General features: G+C 44.0%; 1 protein-coding gene across 24 annotated transcripts in view; it reads right to left on the reverse strand.

Annotated features, from left to right (window-relative positions):
• The window catches only part of LOC121287988 (inactive rhomboid protein 1-like), a 393414-nt gene that overhangs the window by 74618 nt on the left and 292177 nt on the right, over positions 1–26619 (reverse strand). For all 24 annotated transcript variants that reach the window (XM_041206186.1, XM_041206191.1, XM_041206172.1 and 21 more), the window contains one exon: positions 8632–8842. In XM_041206186.1, coding sequence (XP_041062120.1) covers positions 8632–8842 — 211 coding nt within the window. The remainder of the gene's footprint in view (positions 1–8631; positions 8843–26619) is intronic.

The following is a 26619-nucleotide window of genomic DNA, read 5'->3' on the forward strand; positions in this document are numbered from 1 at the left end:
AATATTTTATTCAAGTTCTTCTCTCTCATTTTAATAGAAACATTCAACACCTGGAAGAAACTTCCGGGGAGTTGTGGAAGCAAAAGTTTTGGAGCCAATTAACAACTAGCTGCTGTAATGGGTGGGGTGTGAGTGCAATAGCTCTTTCGGATTTAGCTCTATGGATGAATTAAGACAGGTGTAGGTATCTTCCTTACCTGTACCTGTAATTGTGTGAGTGATTAATCCATTTAAAATTAACTGGTTCATATAAATGATACAAGCACACTAAGTTCTTGTGTTACTTACAGTAATCCCTAGGCTAGTATGTGCAAGTATTTTTTCTTTAGATATTTATGCAGAAGGCATGCAATTATTGTACAGTGGCTAAAATTCAATTCTTGTAGGGGCACAAAATGGGCTGAATATTCGGCAGGGCATATACCTGGTGACTAATCAATTACCACTTGCCTCCTGCCCCTGCTGATGTTGAATTTCACCCCCATAAATTTGTAAAAAATGTAGGACAATAGTCTAACCTTGGAGAGTTTTAATTCACTGTAGCGCTCAGTCTCACCAGGATAAATTTATCTTTGTGTCAATACACAAAATTCCAGACGGAGCAAGGGCAGAGAGTCAGCCTTCCACTTGCCCCTTCTTATGCCAAGGAGCATGTCTGAAAGAGTTCCCAGGTTTCCCTGGTAATTGTAGCCATCACACCTTTGCTACATCTCAATGTAACTCTTGTCAGCTGAGAGATATTTTAACACAAAAACAGAATTACCTGGGAAAACTCAGCAGGTCTGGCAACATCGGCGGAGAAGAAAAAAGTTGACGTTTCGAGTCCTCATGACCCTTCAACAGAACTGAGTGAATTCAGTTCTGTTGAAGGGTCATGAGGATTCGAAACATCAACTCTTTTCTTCTCCGTTGATGCTGCCAGACCTGCTGAGTTTTTCCAGGTAATTCTGTTTTTGTTTTGGATTTCCAGCATCCGCAGATTTTTGTTTTTATCTCAGATATTTTAACAAGTTATTTGAATTGAGGCAAGACAGCCTCAGATAGAACATAGGGACTGCTAATAAACTGCTCGCCAATTTATTTTACCAACAATTAACACACCAACTTCTCTCTCCCCATCACCAAATAACATCTCCTTTGATGGCTTCAAATTCACTTTTAGCCCAAATACTATTACAGGCAGTAACATGGGTTGATCTCATATCAGCCAGTTGGCATTGTGCAGGCATGCTAAAGATGGGCTTCACTGCCCAATTTTCCTGGGTAAGATGTCTGGGAAACCTTTAGGTCTTAATCAATGAGCTCCCTCAAACAGTACTGATTGAAGGCAGACAATTCGGAGAGTGTTTCCATTCTTTATAACTACTATATAGCATCATAGCGCTCTATTACCACAAAACTCTGAAATGAGTTCTGGAACTGCTATGTTGCTAGACAATTATGCAAACTCATAATATGAGTTTGTCAGTGAAATACTAACCCAAAGAAGAATATTGGGACAAAACCACTAAACATGCAGTGCTCAGAAGTTGCCACAAACACAAAATAACTTATTTCAGTGCCTGGGGATCTAGGTGGGGCTTACATTGATTTATTTGATAGTTCCATTTCACCATTTCAATTTGGTACAACTATGCTGACATTGTCCCATTCTGCCAATCTGATCTTTTGTTACAGTTCACAAAAAGAACAATTGTGGTTTAATGAAAAGGAGCAAAACTCCGCTGAGAACATTGCCCATGTGCACATGTTGCTGCAAACACACAATTAAAGGGTTTCAATAAACGTGACAATCTTTCAGGAGTTTTGTCGGGCTTTTGCCCGAAATCAAAGCACTTTAGGCATTTTTGAAAATATATTGAGTCACGTGTAATATTGGTGCGTGATGACATATTGGGCAGAGTGCCCAGCTGATTTGTGGTTTTATGGTGGGAGCAATGTTAGCTATCATTTAATGTAATATGTTACTATTGGCATAATTTAGGGGATGGATTTTTTACAATATAAAATGGGCCTAAAGTGGTTTTCATACAGTGTTACAGCACAGGAGATGCCACTGAGTGCATCAAGTCTACACTAGCTCTGTCAAAGAGCAATCATTTGGTTTCATACCTCCACTCTTTCCCCATACCCCGGTAATTCATTTTCTCTCCATCAAGTATTTTTCCAATTCAATTGTAGTCTTCAAAAGGGAGATGCATTTCTACTAGCCTATCAGATAGTGAATTCCAGATCATGAACACTCAATGCGTAAAAAAGTTTTTCCTTATGTTATATCTGATTATTATCTGGTTATCGACCTTTCAGTCACAGGAAACAGTTTCTTTTCACTATTTAAATGCTTCATGATTTTAAACATCTCTATCAAACTTCCTCCAAGCTTCCTTTGCTCCAAGAACAACAGCCACAGCTTCTCCAGTCAATCCAAGTAAAAGTAATCCCTCAACCCAGGAAACATTCTAGCCAATCTCTTCTGAGCCCTCTGCAGTTCATTTACATCCTTCCTTAAAAGAGAGGTGCTCACAATTGACTGGAGTACTCCAGAAATAACAAATTAGTGTTTTTATATATGTTGAGTGTACCTTCCTCGCTGAAGGTTTGAGCTCACTCACAGTGGGGGAGGCCAGCAACAGGTCAGGAACCCAGGAGTTTGAGAGAGAGGTTATCCCATGGCTCTTCAACTGAGCAATGGCATGGGCACTGCACTACGGAGTCTCTGAACCAATCGAAGCAGGCAGGCAAGATCAAAACCTGCACCTGGCTGCTTCAGCCTCAGTATTTAAAGGGAACCGTGGGGAACGGAACATAAGCAGTCTACAACTAGCAACTGAGGGAGAACAACTGGAGTGATGGAGTCTCAAAGAGGGAAGGCTGCTCTCTGAGTCATGCTGTGGGCTACAAGGGCACACACAGAATCCCGTTCCCAGCAGATAGGAGGAAGAAGCCAGTCTGTGGTGGCTGAGGAGATGAACAGGAGGAGTGGGGTCCCTTGCTCATGGGTAATGCCGCAAGAAGTTCAAGGGCTCTCCAGGGCAGAAAAGGCGAGAGGCATGGGATATAATAGCAAAGGTTATACTAAACACATTGGTCATTCAGAGACCTGGACGACTGAATCAGAGAAATCTCAGCTTGGCAGTTGGGGAAATTTAAATTAATTGAATAAATCTGAGATTGGGAGTGGGCAGCAGGCCAGAAGGAGCGGGAGCAGGCGATGGGCCGGGGGGAACAGGCAGCGGACCAGGGGTTCAGAGGGGAGTGGGCGGCGAGCTGTGGGGAGCTGGCAATGGGCCAGGGGGGAGTGGGCAGCGAGTTGGGGGGCCGGGGGGAGCGGGCGGCGGAGAGTGGGCCGGGGGGGAGCAGGCAGCGGGCCGGGGGCCGGGGGGGGGAGCGGGGAGTGGACGGCGAGCGGGGAGGGGGGTGAGGGGTGACGAGTGGGCCAGGATCACTGATGTGAGAAAGAATAAAAATTAACTGTGACATCACAGGAAGGCAGATGAGTTGATTGGCTGGTGAGTATTGTAGTTTTGTTTGTCTTTCTTCAAAAGGTTAGAAAGTTCATCTAACATGTTATGAAATTAAACATTTTAATTTTGTTGATACTAAGTGTTAAGTCAATTATCATCCCTATATTTAAAGAACTCCAGAAGAAGAGAAGTGGATAGCTGCTAAATCTTTATTTTTTAAGTTCTAAGTTTTATTATCTAACAGACAGAAGAATGAGAGGGCAGCTTTGACCTCTGGAGTGCACACCCTGTTCCACGTGGGAACTCCAGGTCACTTCCCCTATCCTGGACAAACATAATTGCAGGAATTGTCATCGGCCTCAGCAGCTCGAGGTCCAAGTTTCGGAGCATGGCCAGCAACTGGGGTCAGGACATTGCATCTGCGAGTTTGAGCGTTTGTGGATAGCACTTTTACGGATGTGGTCACCGCACAGCTTAAAGAGTATGTAGAGAGAGGGGGAATGGGTGACCACCAGGCAATCACAAAGTAAGGGACAGATAGTGCAGGAGTCCCCTGTCTGGTCCTGCAGTCAGAATTTAGAGAGCTGGGTAGGAATTTAGCAAGCAGGACTGCAAAAGTAGTAATCTATGGATTATTCCTGGCATCATGCTCAAGTGAATATAGAAATAGGAGGATAAAGCAGATAGAGAGATGGTGCAGGAGGGAGGGCTCTAGATTCTTGAGACACTGGGATCAATTCTTGGGCAGTTGGCACCTGTACAGGCCGGTTGGGTTGTACCTAAACAGAGCCCGGGCCAATTTCCTTGCTAGTGATTTACTAGCGCTATTGGGGAGGGTTTAAACTTAGCAGGAGTGTGGGAACCAGGAGGTAATATTAGAGAAGGATACCAAGGTTCACAGAATATTGGAAGAGACAGATAACACTAGAGTAGGGAATAGTAAGGTGTTAAGTGGGTTGAGTGTAAGAGAGAAACAATGGGTTGGTGAGGGCAATGCAGTTGATGTAGTGTACATGAACTTTCAAAAAGCATTTGATAAAGTGCCACACAACAAACTTGTGAGCAAAGTTAGAGCTCATGGAATAAAAGGGCAAGTGGCAGGTGAAATTTAATGTAGAGAAGTGTGAAGTGATTCATTTTGGTCGAAAGAATGCAGAGAGACAATATAAAATAAAAGGTACAAGTGTAAAGGAGGTGCAGAAACAGAGGGACCCAGGTGTATATGTGCATAAGTCATTGAAGATGACAGGATAGATTGACAGTGCACAGTTAATAAAGCATATGGCATCCTGGCCTTTATTAATAGCCGTGTAGAGTGCAAAAGCAAGGAAGTTATGTTAAATCTGTGAAAATAAACTCTGGTTCAGCTTCAGCTGGAGGAATGCATCCAATTCTGGCATGAGAGGTTGAACTTAAGGTATCATTCTGGTAAATCTACGCTGCACTCCCTCCAAGGCTAATATATCCTTCTGAGCCACGGTGCCCAGGCTGCTTGCAGTAATCTGGATGTGATCTAACCAGGGCTTTGTACACCTGAAGCACAACTTTTACCCCCCTGTATTCTAGTCCTCTAGATATAAAGGCCAGCAATCCATTGGCTTTTTCATCTTTTTCTGTGCCTGCCAATGACACTTTAATGATCTCTGCACCTGTACACTTTCGTCTCTTTGGACTTTGACAGTTTTCAGAAGGCCCTATGTTCTTTTTGTTTAGGTCCAAAGTGGATGAATTACATTTGCCTGCATTGAAATCTGTCACATTTTTATCCGTTCACTTTGTTTATTAAGATGCTTTTTAAATTTTATATTTTCATCGACACTGCTCACAATGCTGCCATCTTAGTGTCATTGGCAAACTAGAATATATGGCTTTCTATTCCAGCATCTATCGTTAATAAACATGGTGACTAGTTTAGGCCCCTATACATTTCAGTGTGGGATATTATTCTGACATCCTGCCAATTAGAGTATTTTCCATTATTCCTACTCTCTGTCACCAGGATAATAATTTGCCTTCAATTACATAGGCTTGAACCTTAGCGAGCACTCTCTTAAGAAGGACTTTATCAAATGTCTTCTGGAAGTCCATGTAAATAACAACCCTTAAAACCCTGGAGAGGAAACCATCTGGTCCTGGGGGTGTCACTCTTTAATAACATTATTTCTGTAATTTTTGTTATTTTGCTTTGGTTAATTCTGGTGCGTCCCTGCCCCTGCTTCAATATTAGTTTCCTTGAGTATCTCCTCTACTATTTGTGTCTCATCCAGTATCCTGATAACATCCTCAGACAGGAAACTCCTTAATCTATCAAGACTGAAGGCCAAAACAAAAGTCTTGGCATGTCCTGAGCAGAGAACTTCTGTCTGCTGATGATGCTGCACTAATTGATCAGACAGGAGACCAGCTCAAAGGCTCCTGGATTGTCTGTCCCATGCTGATGTCATTGGTGTCAAGAAAACTGTAGTTATGGGGCAGGATGTTGCGACTCTGCCTGTGATCAGAGTCAAAAAAACACCACTGGAAGCAGTCAGTAAATTTTGCTTCCTTGGATCTATGATGACAATCTGTCTCTTGACGAAGAATTCAATAACTTCCATCTCTGGTGTCTATAACAAATCCTCAGCATCCCATGGAAAGAGAGTCACCAATAAAACAGACCTTTCTAGAGAAAACGTGCCAAGTCTGCTAGTGCTAACCAAGCAAAGGCTTCCCTGGCTTGGGCATGTCAAGGTGGCTACATCCCCAACGTTACGTTATACGTTATAATGGGGAGGTAGCTGGTGCCAAGAGACCAGCAGGCTCCCAAAGTTCCAATTTGAGGATGCTGTCAAAAGAGGCATGAAATCCCTCAACATCAGTGACGACAAATGGGAAACTCTAACTGACGATCAATGCAAATGGTGACACCAGCTGTGGGTAGGAGTTTGTCACTATAACAACATCTGGTTTCAGCAGCTCCAAAGCAGATCCCAGCCCTGCAATCAAGGTGTCAGCAGAGATCATCCCTCACCATCGGCAAGGGAGAACTTCATGTGTGGCGCTTGTGGCTGATTTTGTTTTTCCAGAATTGGCTTGTTCAGCCATCAGATGATCTCATCTGACCTCAAAGCTCTGAGGCTGCATTCCCATCATCCCTCGCAGATGAACGGGAGCCAGCTAATTCACTTAAAATTCTCAGTGCAGTTTGGTGTGTTTATTTGTAGATGGAAGAGTGGCCACCACGACAGAAAGCCTTTTTCAAAACTTGCAATGAATTATGCAAAAAAGAAATTCCATCTGGTGATGCAAGAACTCAGGCAACAACAGGATACCTTATACTGTAAATGAAAATGAGTTAGATTTTGAAAACTTTACAATGGCTTAATTAGAAAATTAATGTGCAAAGGACAAGGAGCTGCCTGATTCCAACCTCACTCTGTGCTCAGCTGGCTGATCACAGAGTCACTACAACTAGCCTCAGCACTCCAATGACAGGTAAAATAAAAACGAATCATAGCTTCTACTCCTGATCACTGTACAGGAATTCCTGGAAGGTCATGTACCCATGGATGGCTGGTTGAGAACAGTATTGAGTTCTGCTGTTGAAACTGGCAATATTCCTTCCAAACCCACAATGTCTGCCCACAAACCCCCCCCACCCCACCCCAGCCCCCAACACCCATGACCATTGTCCAACCTTCCCACCATGTCCCTCCACCCGAATCCACCGCAATGGACAGCTGTTTCCCCTGACATTCGGGCTGTCAGACGGGAAACCTGCTGAACTCATATTTCCCCAACCCCAGCCCCCTTCCCCCACCACGTCCTGTGGTTTATTTCTACAGGAGGTGCAGGAAACCCTTATTTCTATGTTTCCCATCCTAAAATTTAATATCCTTCCCCCCCCCCCCCCAACCACTCTGTCAACCCACGGTCTCCAGTAAATATCAGGGCTATAAACAATTATTTTATTTGGATAGATTATATAGTCAGAACTGCATTATAGTACTGGTTAATAGTACTGATATCTCCTTTTGGACACAAAAGACTTCTGGCTGTAGTGAGGTCCATAAATTTGAATTCAAAATCTAAAGTTCCCTCATCCAGTTCTTTCCCACACTCCCACACACAACTACAGGCAAATATTGGAAAAGAAACAACATTTGTTATTACTTACTATACATATATTCAACTGTAATATGCCAGAGCAGAACAATAAAAGGACATCAATTTGAGTCCACAAAATAGAGGACTAGAATTCACCTGTATTCCATATAACATTAAAACTTTTAACTTCCATAAGTACCTGTCCATCAGTGCTATCATGTTGCAGTAATAGGATTCTGCCACTCGCTGGGCTTACTGTGAAATAGGTTTTCCTTCATGTACATTGTGCCTTTTCAGGATTCCAGCACTAAAACATTCCAACTTACTGTACAATCCCATGGTTTTTACATTAGTACTTTCTGAAAATCTGGCCCACAGTTCACTGGAAAATATCACAACCAAATTCATGTGATATTCCACCCACTAACAGAGAAACAAAATTTTACAACATAGATTTGTTCCCCCATTATCAGTTTTGCTTTCTTTCATTGTTCTATATTGTACTTTGATCTTCCTTCATTTGGTTTATTATTTAAATTGCCTTTTATTTTCCACTTTAACAAATTTCTATTATGACATGGTTGCAGTATTAGAGAATTTGCTCTTATAGTGATAATTAGTCTGCAATCACAAGTATACCTCGGATAGAAAAAGTACAAATTTTCATTATTGTTTATTACAGTAATTATTTACTCTATTTACAATTTATGATTAAGTAATTATAGTTGTTCCAAGAGTAAGTCAACACAAAGCTCAGTGCAACAATTATCAAAAGAAACCAAAGTACATTTTGTCTCCAGTACAGTTTTTTGTGGCCTTTACAACTTCCCAACACTTAATAATTGAAGACTATTTGGAACCTTCATTTTCTTCAATGTTTCTGCAGCTGTGATTACTTTTTGGTATATTTTTAAGGCTTATCAACCCACATTTAAGTTTAGCGTAACATAAACATGCCTGCACAGGAGTTAAGCAACAAGGTGTAACACCCCCTACTCTCCTTTCAACTTCGTGTTGACTAACAGCAGCAAGATCAGAAAGTAAAATATAGATTGTCAGATGATTGATTTCCAGGTCTTACCTTCTGCATGCCAAACTGTGGCCCTACATAGAGGGGAGGAGGGGTTTCAGTGCTGGTCAGGGAGATGTTGTCTTGGCTGGGCAGTTCCATTTCGCGGATCACATGCGATTTAAGCTTGCCATATCTCTGGCTGCAGTGACGAAGGCTCTTCCTCTGCCATTTTTGGGTGGTATCACTATCTTTGCTAACTCCAAACCAGTCGGCTGTACCTCTGTAGAACATAAAGGATTGGTGATTGCCCTGAATATTGACGGAATTTAGTGGCTCAACATATATTAAAGCTTATTACCTTATGGGAAATAACCCATTCTGCTGTGTATACATTTGTGCAAACTTAACAAGTATGGAGCAGATAGTGCAATATTTAGGTACATGCATCTCAAGTACAGAAAAACAATTCCTGGGTTAGACTATGGTAATATCTTTTCTCCATAATGACATAAATAGCTCTGCCATTTGATATCATGCTAACACTATCTAGGTTTAAATTCCTCTTATACCTGCAATCTAAATCATAGGTTAAATTTAAAACAGACAGAGTTCAAAATATGCCTTCAAATTTGCTTTGCATTCTATCTTGACATCTTAAATTTAAGTAACAATTCAATTGATGTTAAAGTGTTAAACTTAGCAGATTTAAAATAAGCAATGAATCTTAGAAATTTCAGCATACAAGACAACCATTCTGCTGTGACACTGCAAGTCTCATATTGGATCAACCTACTCTAATTCCACTTTATTGATCAGGCATTCCCAGTGTGGAATGACAGTCGCAAGGAACACTTTTAGGGAAATCACACACCTGGAGAGCTTGATTTGTCAGTCATTTAATTTGGCAATGGAAACTCATAAAACCCCTGGAGTATTGCACTGTGCCCAGTCAAGGAATCAGCCCTGTAACCCCTTCTTACATGTTGAGTTTGACTTGGTTTTAACATTATTCCATATTCTAATAAAAAGAAATCAAACATCCACCATTATAATTTTAGTGCTGATTCTAAATTTATGCTCTCCATCAATTTTTTTAATCAATGGAAACAATCTTTCAGTTTTCACTTTCAGCATTTCTATTGTTAACTGTCTGCTTTTGTGATTACAACACTAGCTTTTCTAGTCTTCCATTCTAAGTGCACCCTCTCATCCCTGGTGTTGTCAATCTTCCACTTTTTCTATCACTCCAAATTCCTTTCCATAAAGAAGGTCCTGAAAGTGCAGCAATACTCCAACTGTGGACCACAAATTTCTTATATAGACACACCTACAACTCACTGTCTTTATACTTACTGCACCAAATATAAAAAAAAACTAGATTCCAATTTGCATTTTTTTTTTAAAACTGCTCTTCCCACTCACCACTCAAGTAAACTATCCCATTTATCCCATTAAACGGTGTCCACCATTTACCAGTGTATGTACATTCTCCTAATAGGTCTCCACCTTTCCACCATCTCTTGATTCATCCTCATGTTTGCCTGCAAAGCTGCCTCAGCAGGAATCTCTTCTACCTTAGATCCTGGTGGATTTCCTCCCGCTCTTTGGATGGCAGAGTTATGCAGACTATAGTGATCAGACATAAAATGAATCCTAATCTCTGGCCACCTGAAACACTGCTTTCAGATGTCTATAATATGTCTTGTTAATGATCCTGGTGACTAAACAATGCTTGTACTTGCAAGGCACTGCACTTCATGTCTCTCAGAGGTGTCAGGGCTGATAGAAAGTTACCATCCATGTACTTGTTGTGTCTCTGCCAAATAATCCTTGTACCATAGAATTTCTTGAAATAAAGGACAGTTATCTGCAAACTGGGCATCAACTTGCACACTGACTTACACTTTAATCCAGTGAAAGCCTTGGAGATCTTGAAGGTGTGACTATGTGCAGTGGCCCATATGCCGCTTGCATGTCAACCGTGATCCTCTCAATTCTGGGCAATTCTGCTATCTATAAATATTCAAAGTCATCTTATTCTGCTGCTTGTTACCCATGGAAAAATTAATGACATTTGTTGCCCCAGCGAACAATGCACCAGTCAGCTGTTTGATGCATTGATGAACTGCAAGGTGACTGGATTTTCTGATGTCTCTTAAGGCAGCTTGGAATGAACAGGATTTGTTGAAGTTTGAGTGTGTTGTGGCCATACATCAACTGTAGAACTGTCTCTATTATAATAGATTGTTTGGAGCGGAGATTCCAGGAGATAACACAGCTCTGTAATGCATCCTTTGTCAAGCAGAGTCACGAGCTTTTCCATTAAATTCTAGGATGGATGTGACTCACAATCTGTATATACAACTTTCAGGTAAAATACAACACAAGCTACCTCAAACCCCTTTATTCATCCTCTGCCACAGCCCCCAATTTAAATGATGACTGCCATAACTCTATCAAAAGATCTTCAAAAGTAAACTGGCAAAAAAGATAGCACTTTTCTAAGAATGAATTTCATTTTCAGATATCAAAAAACAGCATAAATATTAATTCCCTGCAAACCCAAAATACACACATCATCTAGGCCAATTCTATAAGATCAAACTTAAGATACCTGGAAACTGCATGTGTTATTAAGAATATCATAGCAAGTTATGATAATATTAACGTTTTCACTGGTTTCCATTGAAAGCTCTAAAGACTCAACCTAAAGTTCTGGATCAGCACAAAATGGGCAACTATTCAAAGAAATCAATCTTGTCAGAATTTTCTCACCCTCGGGCAAAAGTCTGCTCAGTTTTCCTTCTTTTGCCCACTTACAAAATTTTAATTTGGAATGTAAGAAATATTACAAAAAAAGTAATAAAATATAATTAAATTTAGTGCCTTATTTTGTCATCCGGGAACACAGAAAACAAAAACTTAAAAGTATTTCTTTACTAATCAAAAGCCATGTTCGTACTTGTCTCTTTTCTTAAGTGCCTTTACATATTGTTTTGGAAGTTGCTTTCAGGATAATCAGAAGTCTACCTTACTGCTAACAAAGTACAATAGTGTTCTTTGAGGCATATGATGGCCCTTTTCTCAATGGAACACCCATATTCCAAAATATTCATTTTGTGCTGTAGGTGGTGTGGATTGAGTGATCTGCCAAACAACATGGAATTCTAAAATGTTCTGACTCATTACCATTCAAACAACACCCCCCCCCCCCACCCCCCTCCCGCAGTAACGAGTGTAACTGTCCTCTGAATAAGTGTAAAGTTAAAGGCTTGCTTTGGCACACACCTGTTGCTCATTTGTTTTCTTTTAATGCTAAAGATGGTTATGCATTACTGAACCGAATTAAGTTTCACCCTTTCTCTGTAGCTTTCTTTTTTAGGCCATCTGGATGGTTAGTCACAGATAATAATTCATTCTTCTCAACATCTACCCTGGGGAGATTACCAGCTACGTAAACCACAGCTCAATAAGAGGGCTTGCCACATTTGCAACCTTATGTTGAACATTAGTGCAGGAGGAGGTCACTGTTACCAACTGTTCTATCCATTTTGAAACTGCTCCAGTGAATCACCCTCTATTCCTGTCCATAAACTCAGCATTTCTCCTTCCACTGTCCACCACCCATTTTCTGATCCTTGCACCATTGATTGTTAAAGCTTTACCAGGAGTACGAGTCAGAAAAGTCATTCCGCATTCTCTACTCCAACATATCGGCTTCAGGATATCTCAGCTAAGTTTGATACCATCATTAAGTGAACTCTAGTCAGACACTTTGCAGCTAAATGATCAGAAATAGATAGAGGCCAACTATAGAAGTTCTACTGGTACGCGGACTAAGTTCAGTCAACTTGTTACGGATCAGAAGTCAAATCTGGCACTTTGCTAATTTCTATAGTACCACACCAGATGGTGCAGTTACTCGTTCAGTCATTGGAGAAGCATTCTCCACTTCCTCCTATTCCAATTCAATATTGGTGCATGCAAAGATTTTTGTTCTTAAAAAAAACACTACCTAATCTCCTGGCAAATTGCTAACATTAAAGAGACATTTAGAGAAGCAACAAACAACAGAGGCTGGGACTTTCCGTGCCCGCTGGTGTTGGGTGTGAGTGGACAATATGGGGAGACGGCCAAAAATCAGTTTCACGACTTTGTGTAACCAGTTTGCGATTGTCTGCTCGGCCCCTCGATGGCAGGCCACGGCCCCCGCCATTGGACATCGGGAAACTCATTGTAATAAATCAGCATTTCAATATAAGGCCAGCCCCCCGGACTCATCCCCCCATCCCCCACCCTGCTGGATCACACGCCCACATCGGCAGCACCACAGCACTTTTAGAGTGGCTTATAAGTAGGTCTCTACCTACCAGGTCAGACATGTGTGGATGGCTTTTCAATGGCTGCAGGGCTAGGGCTTGCTAGGTGAAGGGGGAGAAGTAGCCTCAGGCAAGGGAAGAGGCTGCAGGATGAAGGCTGAAATGGGGAAATGGGTATCCCAAGGTGTGTGTGGGGCACATGTTGATCTGTGCAAGTGGCCTCAAGATAGCGAGGGCTGAAGAGGCAGTCTCCAGAGGAGATGAGGCCAGATGGAGATGTGGGGGTATGTGTGAGAGAATGGGTGGTGATGTTCCTTGAGCTGGCAGTGAGTGAAATGCCAGTGATTGTGTGATGGGCTTGAGTATATGAGTTTAGAGTGATGAGATGGTTGCCATACCCTGGCTGCATGGATGAGATCATTCATCCTCTTTCCGCATTGGATGGCCAAACTCTTCTGTACAGCATTGGCACTGATCCCCACTGCCATCATCTACCAAGCCGGAATAGTAAATTTGCTGCCCCTCCTAGGTCCAGAGCGGGGTACAGGACAGAACAGTGGTCCTCCATTGCGTCCAAAGGGCACTCGAGGGTTGCAATTTTCTTTACAGCAGTCCTGGACTGGAAGCACTGAGTGCGGCTCTACTTTAAATGTGGTGCCTGGCGTGAAGAAGCGGTGAGGTGATGGTGTGACCAGTGAATTGGAGCTCGCCCACCATGGAAACTGCGTGTATCCCGGGAACGTATAATTAATGCAGCGGGTTTGGGATGGTACGGTGTGAAAAGCTGCCATTGCAGCCAGCAGGTAAAGTGTTGTTTTTCCCGCCCATATTGCACTTAGTGCAAATCTGGGATGATTCCGCCCGGAATAACACGAGATGCACTAGGTAATCCACCGCAATTAAGGTCACTTCTTTAAGGCCACAAAAACTAATCATAGTTAAGTGAATACTTGGTGAGGTCAAAGCTTAAGTGCTCTTCAAGGCTGTGGGAAAAATCTTGACCATTTATTTCAAATAATTTTTAAGACCAGTCAGAGGTCACAGATTTTTAAAAAAATTCATTCACGGGATATGGGCTTCGCTGGCTGGGCCAGCATTTATTGCCCATCCCTAGTTGTCCTTGAAAAGGTGGTGGTGAGCTGTCTTCTTGAACCGCTGCAGTCCATCTGGTGTAGGTACACCCACAGTGCTGTTGGGGAGGGAGTTCCAGGATTTTGACCAAGCAACAGTGAAGGAATGGCAATATATTACCAAGTCAGGATGGTGTGTGACTTGGAAGGGACCTTCCATGTGGTGTGTTCCCATCTATATGCTGCCCTTGTCCTTCTAGATGGTAAAATGCTGGGGACCTTCGGAAGAGGCTGAGGTGGATCATCTACTCGGCACTTCTGGCTGAAGACTGTAGCAAAGCTTCAGCCTTATCTTTTGCACGGATATTCTGGGATCTCCCATCTTTGAGGATGGGGATATTTGTGGAGCCTCCACCTCCAGTAAGTTGTTTAATTGTCAACCACCATTCACGACTGGATGTGGTAGAACTGATCCATTGGTTGTGGGTTTGGAAGGTGTTGTCTAAGGGGCCTTGGTGAGTTTCTGCAGTGTATCTTGTAGATGGTACACACTGCTGCTACTGTGTGTTGGGGATGGAGGGAGTGAATGTTTGTGGATGTGGTGCCAATCAAGCAGGCTGCTTTGTCCTGGACGGTGTCAAGCTTCCTGAGTGTTGTGGGAGCTGCACCCATCCAGGCAAGTGGGGAGTATTCCATCACAGTCCTGGCTTGTGCCTTGTAGATGGTGGACAGGTTTTGGGATGTCGGGAGGTGAGTTACTCATCGCAAGATTCCCAGCCTCTGACCTGCTCTTGTAGCCACAGTATTTATATGGTTAGTCTAGTTCAGTTTCTGGTCAATGGTAATCTCCAGGATGTTGATGGTGGGGGGATTCAGGGATGGTAATGCCGTTGAATGTCAAGGGGTGATCGTTAGATTCTCTCTTGTTAGAGGTGGTCATTGCCTGGCACTTGTGTGGCGCGAGTATTACTTGCCACTTGTCAACTCAAGCCTGGGTATTGTCTAGGTCTTGCTGCATTTGGACATGGACTGCTTCAGTATGAGTATTTGAACGGTGCTGAACATGATACAATCATCAGCGAACACCCTCACTTCTGGCCTTATTATGGAAGGAAGGTCATAAGAGAAGCAGCTGATGACAGTTGGCTAGAGGACAGGTACCCTGAGGAAATCCTGCAGTGATGTCCTGGAGCTGAGATGACTGACCTCCAACAACCATTGCCTTTATGCTAAGTATGACTCCAACCAATGGATAGTTTTCCCCCCCGATTCCCACTGACTCCAGTTTTGCTCTGTCAAATGCAGCCTTGATGTCAAAGGCAGTCACTCTCACTTCACCTCGAGAGTTCAGCGCTTTTGTCCATGTTTGAACCAAGACTGTGATGAGGTCAGGAGCTGAGTGGCCCTGGCAGGACCCAAACTGGGTGTCAGTGAGCAGGTTATTGCTAAGCAAATGCTGCTTGATAGCCTGATCGATAGGTTATGGGGTCACTTAGTTCTGACTATCACTTGCTGCTTATGCTGTTGGACACACAAGTAGTCTTGTGTTGTATCTTCATCAGGTTAACACCTCATTTGCCTGGTGCTGATCCTGACATGCCCTCCTGAACTCTTCATTGAACCAGGGTTGATCTCCTAGCTTGGTGCTAATGGTAGAGTGGGGGATATGCCAGACCATGAGGTTACAGATTGTGTTTGAGTACAATTCTGCTGCTGCTGATGACCCACAGCGCCTCATGGATGTCCAGTTTGAGTGGCTAGATTTGTTTGAAGTCTATCCCATTTAGCAGCAGGTGGTAGTGCCACACAACACAATAGAGGGCATCCTCAATGTGAAGACAGGACTTTGTCTCCACAAGGATTGCGCAGTGGTCACTCCTACCAGTGGTGCCATGGACAGATAAAAAGGTCTAGTAGTCGTCCACTCTTGTTGGTTCCCTCACAATCTTCTGCAGACCCAGCCTAGTAGCTATGTCCTTTAGGACTCGGTCAGCTCGGTAAGTAGTGGTGCTACCGAGCCACTCTTGTTGATGGACATTAAAATCCCCCACCCAAAGTACACTTTGTGCCCTTGTCACCCTCAGTGCTTCCTCCAAGGGATGTTCAACATGAAGGAGCACTGATACATCAGCTGACAGGGGGGGGCGGGGGGGTGTGCGCGGTACGTGGTAATCAGCCAAAGGTTTCCTTGCCCATGTTTGACCTGATGCCATGAGAATTCATGGGCTCCAGAATCGGTGTTGAGGGCTACCAGGGCAACTCCTTCCCGACTGTATACTACTGTGCCGCCACCTCTGCTGGGGCTGTCCTGCCAGTGGGACAGGACATACCACACAGGATGGTGATGGTGGAGTCTGGGACATTATCTGTAAGGTATGATTCCATGAGGATGATTGTGTCAGACTGTTGCTTGACTAGTCTGTGAGGCAGCTCTCCCAATTTCAGTACTAGCCCCCAGATGTTAGTAAGGAGGTCTTTGCCGTGTTGACAGGATTGCTGCTGTTGTTTCCGGTGCCTAGGTCAATGCTGGGAATCCGTCCGGTTTCATTCTTTCTTTGATACAGCTGAGTGGCTTGCTTGGCCATTTCAGAGGGCATTTAAAAGTCGAAGAGTCACATGTAGGCCAGACCAGGTAAGGATATTAAATTTCCTTCTCTAAAGGACATTAGTGAACCAGATAGGTTTTTACAACAATCAACAATGGTTTCATGGTTTTTTTTCATTAGACTTTTAATTCCAGATTTTTTTTTTATTGAATTCAAATCTGCCATGTTGGTATTTGAACCCAGGTCCCCAGAGCACTACCCTGGATTCCTGGACTACTAGTCCAGCAACAATACCACTATGCCATCACCTCCTGATACAGTAAGATCAGACAGAGGTCACAGGTATGTCTTCCCTTAGGTTAAATAAGGTATTTTCACTCACGGGGAGAATTTCTCCATCAAGTTGAATTACTACATCTGTTTTGTGTACTTTTCATGCCATTAAGAAGTACGAGATTGAAACTGTACTGTTTTTGTTACAGTAGAAATGATGGATTGATTGCTATATACACAATACACAATTATTTATAATATATCAAAGCAGGCACATCTGAACACAGTATACAGATAATAAATTAGTATATACAATAGGCTTATATTAAATTTCTCCCTGCTATTTTAACACAAGTTTTAACCTGTTCAATTTAAATTGGTTAACACCAGAGCGGAATTTGATACTACTGTGTTGAGCATTTATATGAAAACATGACTGATGGCAATTTCTAAACTAACTAATCTCAAACCACAGAAAGGAAGCATTCACTACAACTAAGGGATAGTTCCTGTAGTTTTCTTTGTCCATTTAATTATTAGAGGATTAAATCAGAGCATGATTTTCTGTATTATCATTAATATGCTCAATGTCAAATTACGTGTATATCAATTAGGAAGCACAGAGGGATAGAAATTGGTACGCATTGTGCCTTTTATGAGTGTAAAATGGTGCTCAGAGAGATCAGTTTAGCCGGGGGTGGTCCTGGGCCCAATGTGCATAGGTGCTGGTGATTGCTAAATTTGTCAGGCCCATTTTTAGGCAGACTGGGAGCCTCCTCAACTAGCGTTAGTTAGGGGCCCTTGCATATGTTAATTAGGGGCCTAATGCCCATTGCAGTTGTCTGCTGTAAAATTTAATTTGAATTCAAATCAATTAAACAGCAACGAAACCATGGCCACCAAACACTGTTCTGAAAAAAAAGAATTGATAAATGGTGTTGTAATATTACTAAAACACATCCAAATTAAATAATCGTAGAGGAAAATCTGCACTAAAAACTTTTAAAAGGGTGATCCCAAAAATCAGTTATCAGAAAACTGTCTTCACGACAGCCGACAATGAGGATCAGGATCTGGATGCAATGGAATAAAACTAGAAATACTCAGCAGGTCAGGCAGCTTCTTGCAGATAGAAACAATGTTCCCTGATGACACTGGGTGCTGGCAGAGCACCAATAATTCTTGGATGGTCTGTCTGAAGCCTTTGCTGTACAATGCCTATGTGTGTCGACCCAAAAAGGCAAATCAAAATAAGGTGGAATGAGTTGGAGACACCATACATTGAAGATCTCATGTCTAGGGCCTTCATTAGGCTCTGATGTATGGTCAAAGGAGTTACACCCGAGAAGGCAAGGGAGGAAGTGGGGTTCACTTAGGTGTCCATACTAGGAGTGAGGCTTAGATCCCTAAGAATTTGGATGCAAGGTGCATTTCAGCATCTTTATAAAGGGATCACATTCAATCAGAAGTTTGTTGAGAGGAGGAATCCAGGAACTCCATGCCCAATTCTCCTCCTCTGGATTTCCTGAGGCCTCAAATATTTTTAGTCAAGGAAAACAAGGGGGGTTCCCATTGGGAGAGATCCTGAAGGAAGTGCCAGCATCCCTGGCCTGTAGATTTGTTAGAAATTTATTTCCAAATTGTTTGATTTATGATTTGGATCTTAGAATACAAAGTAAAATTTCAAAACTTGTGAATAATAAACTTGGAGGTATAGCAAACAGTGAGAATGATACCAATCAACTACAATAGGACATAGGATTTGACCCAAGGCGGCATCAAGAAGCCCAGGCAAACCTGGAGTCAAAGGGAATCAGGGGGAAAACTCTCTGCTGATTGGCGTCATATCTAGCACAAAGAAAGATGGTTGTGATTGTTGGAGGTTGCTTTTGTGGACCGTTGCTTGTGTATTTAATTAGAGGTTGAAGTACTTGCAATTTCTGGAATGCTTTTTTTGAATTAATCATCTCAGCTCCAGGACTTCATTGCAGGAGCTCATCAGGGTAGTGTCCTAGGCCCAACCACCTTCAGCTGCTTCATCAATGACCTTCCTTCTGTCATAAGGTCAAAAGTGGGGATGTTCGCTGATGATTGCACAATGCTAGACAGCACCTTCCAAACCCACAAGCACTACCAACTAGAAGGACAAGGGCAGTAGACACATGGGAACACCACCAGCTGCAAGCTCCCCTTCAAGCCATCCTGACTTGGAAATATATCACCATTCCTTCACTGTCGCTGGGTCAAAATCCTGGAACTCCCTTCCTAACAGCACTGTGAGTGTACCTACACCACGTGCACTGCAGCGGTTCAAGAAGGCAGCTCATCACCACCTTCACAAGGACAATTAGGGATGGGCAATAAATGCTGGCCCAGCCAGCGACATCCATATCCCACAAATGAATTTTTTAAAAAGATACACTAACAGAGTGGGCAGAAAAGTGGTGATATGAATTTAACAGAGGGAAGTGTAAGGTGATGTTGGCAGAAGGGTACAAGGGAGATTTACCAGAATGGTTCCGGGGTGAGCGATTTTAGTTACAAGGTTAGGTTGGACAGACTGCCGTTGTTCACCTTGGATCAAAGGAGATTGAGGGGAGATTTGATCGAGGTGTACAGATGATGACAGGTTTGGTGAAGGTAGACGAGGAAAAACAGCTATCAGCTGAAGGTACAAAGGCTAGGGGACACAGTTTTGAGGTTTTTGGGCAAGTGATGCCAGTAGCGTAAGTAGAAGAATTCTTTCACACATCGAGTGGTAATGATCTGGAACTGGCTGCCTACAAGGGTGGAGGAAGTGGAGACGACAAATAATTTCAAAAGGAAATTGAGGCACTTGAGGGATATAAACTTGCAGGGATAGGGGGTTCAAGCAGGGGAGCGGGACTGATTGGATTGTTCAACAGAGAGCTGACATGGGCTTGACAGGTCAAGTGAAGATAGTATGCAAGAACAGGCTATTTATTATCAGAGTCAGTACTTACTTAAATCCTGAAACCCAAATTTATTTTACATGTTTCCTCTTAAGTCAGATAAAAATGGGTCTGTTGACCTACATTACACACTTCTAAGTGGCAGTTGTATGGCTTATGGAGCGTGTTTATGGCTAGTCTCACTGTGACATTAACGTCCAACTAATGTTTAGTCATTAGATGAATAGTAGAGCAAGGTGTCTATCTTAACCTTTTGTAATTATTGCATTGTAGCTGAGAGCTGGCATTGTAAGCAATGGCTGGAATCTTGTGCTGCTACTAGCAGTGAGAAACATGGCAGGCGGGTGCACCTGACTGCGCGGGAGGCGAAACGGCAGCTTCCTGATGGCGGGATGAAAGTAGGGAATCCAGGCTGTGGCGGATTGAAGACAGATTGAGCTACCCAACAGCAAGTAAGCAAGCATTGTAATGTGTTAGCAGGTCATGTGTACTCATTAAACATACGAGCATACAAAATAGGAGAAGTAGGCCATTCAGCCCCTCAAACCTGCTCCACCATTCAATAAGAACATGGCTGATCTGTTTGTGTTTCAAGTTCCACATTCCCATCTACCCCTGACAACCTTTGATTCCCTTGCCTAACAGGAATCTATCTAAAATATTATAAAGGCAAAATACTACGGATGCTGGAAATCTGAAATAAAAACAGAAAATGCTGGTAAAACTCAAGTCTGGCAGCATCTGTGGAGAGAGAAACAGAGTTAATGTTTCGAATCCATATGACTCTTCTTCAGAGCTGGGTTGGGGGTTCTGAGCTATTGGGAAAGATTGGATAGACTCAGGTTGTTCTCCTTGGAGTAGCGAAGTTTGAGAGGGGACCTGATAGGAGATGTATAAGAGTATGAGGGAGCATAGATAGACTGGATAGGAAGGCACTTTTTTCATTAGTAGAGGGGTCAATAACCGGGGTCATAGATTTAAGGTAAGAGATAGAAGGCTAAGAGGGGAGTTGAGGAGAAAGTTTTCACCCAGAGGCTGGTGGGAGTCCATGGGCCAAGCACTGGAAAATGGGATTAATGTAGTCAGATCTTTGTTGACCAGCGTGGACTGGATGGGCTGAAAGGCCTTCTTCTGGGCTGTAAACATCTATGAGCTCTGAAGAAGAGTTATACGGATTTGAAATGTCAACTCTGTTTCTTTCTCCACAGATGCTGCCAGACCTGCCCAGTTTTTTCAGAATTTTCTGTTTTTATTTAAGAATCTATCTACCACTGCCTTAAAAAATATTCAATGACCCCACTTCCATTGCCTTCTGAGGAAGAGTTCCAAAGACTCATGAAGCTTAGGGAAAGAAATTTCTCCTCATCTCTGTCCTATTATAAGACCATTTCACTAGGTTAACTGGCACCTTTGCAGTTAACTCTGCAGTGTACAGAAACGTGCTTTCAGATTCATAACTGGTTAAAGCAGTGTGCAGTAGGCAAGGTAGTCCTCCTAGTGGATTTGGATTGAGTGGGAGCTGCTTTTCTTTCATGGAGAGCTTTATTGAACCACAGGAGAGGAGGTATTGAGGCACTGAGATTGGGTGGTGGCAGTGAAAGGAGAATAGGGGCATAGCTGACTGCTGGACGGAGGAGGGACTGTGGTGGACTTATAAGAGCTTGTGGGGGATAGAGAGGGGAAGCTGGACTACACCAATATTTACAGATGAGGGGTGAAGCATGATTATGGGGAGATCCAGGATTACAGAGGGAAGGTCAATGGTGAGGTCCTGAGTGTTGAGAATACAGGGGGCAGGTCAAGGGTGACTGAGGTGGGGGGGAGGGAGTTGCAGGGTGATGGCTTAAAATTCCAGGATCAAAATGGGAGTGTTTAGGGACATAGCTGCAACAAAACAAAGCAGTCTCCAGAGTACAACTCAAGGGTGGGATAGATGGAGACCAGGGCGTGGCCGATGGGGCTCCCCATTTATCAAAAATTCTCAGGTAAGATGGGAGAGATTTCTACTGCCTTCACTGGGAAACAGGACCTCTTGTCATTCCTGCATGGACTGGAGGAGAACCTGCAGGGTGACATCATGGGAATGCTTGTTGCCTGTGAATGGCAGGTGGTAGCTGCAGTTGAGGTTATCCAGGATATGGAGGGGGGTGGTGGGGGGAGCGGGGAAGATCTGGAAGGTTCTAGCTGCAGCTGTAGTCTCAAAGCCTCCACTCGCACAGCCAGACTGATGCTGCTGGATTGTAAGGAATGACTGAATCCCTTCAAATATGGCACCCAGACCTTCGACCCTGTGAGGTAACAGTGTGGGGTTGTCATTCTCCTGTCCACCCCCGCCACACGATTGGCCCGGCACCTCGTTGAATGCATGTGCCCAGCCATCTCGCCTACAAGTGGAAGCCCCGCGGAATTCCAGTCCCACCGTCAGGGCACTCAGCCTGCAATAAGATTGTAGGAAGGAGCCGGAAACATGAAAAGCTAATTAAGGATACAAGCTGGTCTGATGTTGGAGCTGCTGGTCATATCACGTTGAGGTTTGCTCCTGAAGATGTTACAGTATCAGTATATCAACTGTGGAAGAGGCCTTTGACTGAGACACCTGCCTTTATCTTGTACAGATTGGTTTCACATCTGAGTGACATGGACACTGCTCATCAGAACAAGGAGCCACAGGCAGGGAGACATTCTTGGAAGTTTATTGACAATAGTGAACAGTATGTACAAGTGATCAACACCCGTGCCCAGGCTGTGCAACTACTTTTACCTAACTTTCCTAACCCTGCTATTACTTGGTGCTCCCCAGACATCCACAGTGGAGGTGGAGGTAGCCTGCTGACAGCTACACCCTGTCTGTGATGACCTTGGCAGGCATCCTCTGGAGGGTCAAGCCTTGGAGGGCTCCGGCCTGCTTTCGGGGTCCTGCTGTGTGGCAGTGACACCTTCCTCAGCCTGTGAAGCTGGAGTTTCGGAGGTCACAAGAAGAAGGGAGTCAGATGGGCCGGACACTCCCAGAGTCACCTGGGTGGAGGCCACAGAGTGTGCACCTGCTGATCCTCCTCCCTATGGGTGCCCAAGAGACCCTGGCTGACTCCGTGAGCAGAAGGGGAAGCTGGAGTGAGATTGAGCTGCCCAGCACTCCTCTTGTGTACACACTGTTGGAGGCCAACTATGGCATCAGCGATGGAGATTAGCCCGCGCAGCAGTGCAGGAGTCACATCCTGGACCAAGATCTCCATGATGGCTACTATCCTACCAGTGTTGACCTCAGTGCATTGACATGCCAGCGCTATCACCTCAGCCTGAAGACGGATGGACTCATCCATCGTGTCTTGCAATCTGAGGAGTGCAGTGGACATCCCTTCCTGATGTTCCCAAGCTTGTCTTTGCAGCTCCAGCAACTGTGACATGACCAAATCCAGAAGCTCGACATCTGACTCGGACTCAGCAACACTCTGGCCTTCAGCAGTCCTCCGAGTATCGGACACCTGGGAAGTCCCTGCTGTGGATCAGACAGTGCGATGTGCTCACCAGATTGTGATCCAGAGGCTACTCTAAAGCTCGGTCCCACCGAGGTGCATGTCTCTGCGCTGGTGAGGGGTGTGAGTGAGCGCTGTGACGGGACTTCAGGGAGGGTGCCTTCAGATTCCTCTTCAGAGGTTTCTTCAGGGCTTGATTGGAGGCCCTGGGTCATGGACTCTGTTGGCTGTTTGGCAGATGTGCCAATGAAAGCAGGGGGAGATAATTAGTGCATGGCAGTGGCCTGTGAAACAGGACACATGACTCGCAGCATGGTTGTCTGATGGATGTTGCACTGCTGGATCCTCACTTAGTAGATCAGTGCCGACCTCACCGTCAGCACAGGACCAGTCCCAGTCACTGCTGGCCAGCTGGATGGCTCTGTTTCGAATTCTGTCAGAACTTTGATCTCCGGCATCCCTTCACCTGTCTGTGACCTTTCACTCCTGTTCTGTTGAGAGCCAGTTTGTCCTGTATGGATAGAGATGGGGATAGCGTAAGCAGGACAACTGCCAGGCCAGATGATAAGTGTGCCTGGCCTGTGTGGGTGGTGAGTGGTCCCAAGGACGGGATAAGGACAATGACGGTGTGTGAGAAAGAGTGAATGGTGATGTTCCTTGAACTGGCAGCGAGTGAGGGCCCTGTGGATGTGTGATCGGTGTGTGTGTGTGTGTGTGTGTGTGTGTGATCGGTGTGTGTGTGTGTGTGTGTGTGTGTGTGTGTGTGTGTGTGTGTGTGTGTGTTGGGAGCGATGAAAAGAATGACTTACCCTGGAGGAAATCATTCATTCTTTTGCGGCACTGGGTGGCTGTCCTCCTCTGCAGGGTGTTTGCGCTGACCACCGCTGCCACTGCCCCCCAAGCCGGGTTGGTGACATTGTTACCCATCCTGCGGCCAGGACGGGTACAGAGCACATCTCAGTGGCCTCCACGGCATCTAGCAGTCGCTGGAGGGACCTGTTGTTGAAGTGGGGGACTGCAGTCATTTTCCCTTTGCTGGCCATGTCTCCCAGGCAGCGGTGGTGAGCTGGTGGTGATGAGCGCTGTGCTGACAGCTGCCTTTTAAAGATGGCGGCCGGCGTGTTGCAACAGCGGGGTGATGGCGGGTGGGCAAATGAGAGCCCATCTGCCATGGAACTGGCGCGCTTTGTGGGAATAAATGAATAAATAATGAAGCGGGCTCAGGACGATATGACATGAAAACCCGCCATTTTTGTTGGCGGGTTGGACTCCACTTTACCACCCACTACTGCACTTAGTGCAATTCTGGGAAAAAGCAGCCCTAGAGGTAAAATAGGCAGTCCTGCTGATAGTGAGACTATGGGTTCAGAGCTCAACGCTGAGTCAACCATAACAAACCCAAGGCTGTGAACAATCCTGGTCAGCTTAAGACAAAAGAATTAAAGCTATCAAGGAACTGGAAGCTGTATTAAATGATAGTGTGGGCATGCATTGCAGGATGAGAAACAGTGTGATGGGTTTGCGAGTGAGAGTGTTGGGAGTGATGAAAAGAGTGACTTACCCTGGAGGAATAGGGTAAGTTCTACTACCAAGGGCAAACTGAAGGCACCAATCAGTGCCAACCAGTTGGTTGGTTTTGGAGTGATGGGGAGGGAGGCAGAGGGCAGTCAAGATACTCCTTCTCAGCTGAGTCGAATGAGTTGGAATCAAATTTTGGCAGAAAAGACGGTAGCTGAACAACGGGCCACCTTCAAAGTAAAAGTATTGCAGGCAAAGTCAAGGTATATTCCCTTGAAGGTGAAATGTAGGACAAATAAATCCAGAGTGCCCTGGATGAAGAGAGAGATAGAGGTAAAGATGATAACAAAGGAGCGCACATTCGACAGATGTCAGGTAGAAAATACAATGCAGAATCAGGCTGAATGTAGAAGGCCCAGAGGGGAAGTGAATAAACTAATAAGAAATGTAAGGAGAGGGCATGAAAAGGGGCTGTCAGTGAACATAAAAGGGAATCCCAAGGTCTTCTTTAAGCATGTAAATAATAAAAGGATGGTAAAAGAAAGAGTAGGGCCGATTAGGGACAAAAATGGGGACTTGCACGTGGAGGGTGGAGAAATGGCAGAGGTGTTGAACGAGTACTTTCCATTTGTCTTTAAAAAGGAAGAACTTGCTATCCAGGCCGAGGTGAGAGGGGAAGTAACTGGCACACTAGAAGAACTTACAATTGAGAGGAAGGGGGTGTTGGAAAGGCTAACTTTACTTCAAATAGGTAAGGTACCAGGACTGGATGAGATGCATCCAAGTGTACTGAGGGAAGTGAGAGTGGAAAGTGCAGAGGCACTAGTGATAATCTTCCAGTCTTCATTAGACACAGGGGAGGTGCCAGAAGACTGGAGAACTATGAATGTTACATCCTTGTTCAAAAAGGAGTGCAAGGATAACGCAACTATAGACCAGTCAGTTTGACCTCAGTGGTAGAGAAACTTCTGGAAACTACAGTATAGGATAAAATCAATTTCACTTGGACAAGTACAGAATAATTAAGGAAAGCCAGCAAGGATTCATTAAGGGAAAATCATGTTTAACTAACTTGGAGTTTTTTGAGGAGGTAACAGAGAAGGTTGATAAAGCAAACACCATTGATGTGGTGTATATGGATTTTCAAAAGACATTTGATACATTGCCAGACAACAGACTTGTGAGCAAAATTCTAGTCATGGAATAAAAGGGAAAGTAGGCACTTGGATAAGAAATTGGCTGAGTGACAGAGAACAGAGAGTAGTGATAAATGGTTGTTTTTCACATTGGAGGAGGGTTTGTAGTGGAGTTCCCCAGGGGTCAGTATTGGAACCCTTGTTCTTCCTGATATATATTAATGACCTAGACTGTGGTGTGCAAGGCATCATTTCAAAATTTGCAGATGATATGAAGATTGGAAATGTTGTCAACTGTGATGAGGATAGTCTTGAACTTGAAAAGGACATAGGCATGTTGGTGGATTGGGCAGACAAGTGGCAGATGAAGTTCAATGCAGAGAAGTGTGAGGTGATTCATTTTGGTGGGAAGAATATGGAGAGATAGTATAAAATAAAGAGAGTGCCTCTAAAGAAGGTGAAGGAACACAGGGCATGTTGAGAGAGCAGTTAATAAAGCATATTGTATCTTAGGCTTTATTAACAGAGGCACTGAATACAAGAGTAAGGAGGTCATGTTGAGATTGTATAAGACACAAGTTAGGCCTCATCTGGAGTACTATGTCCAGTTCTGGGCGCCATCCTTGAGGAAGGATATGAAGGCATCGGAAAGAGTACAGAGGAGATTTGCAAGAATGATTCCGGGGATGAAGAATTGTAGCTATGAGGATAGGTTGAAGAGGTTGGGATTTTTTGCATTGAGGAAAAGGTGGCTGAGAGGAGACTTGATAGAGGTATTCAAGATTCTGA

The sequence above is a fragment of the Carcharodon carcharias genome, chromosome 15, assembly GCF_017639515.1.
Source record: "Carcharodon carcharias isolate sCarCar2 chromosome 15, sCarCar2.pri, whole genome shotgun sequence".
Lineage (NCBI taxonomy): Eukaryota > Metazoa > Chordata > Chondrichthyes > Lamniformes > Lamnidae > Carcharodon > Carcharodon carcharias.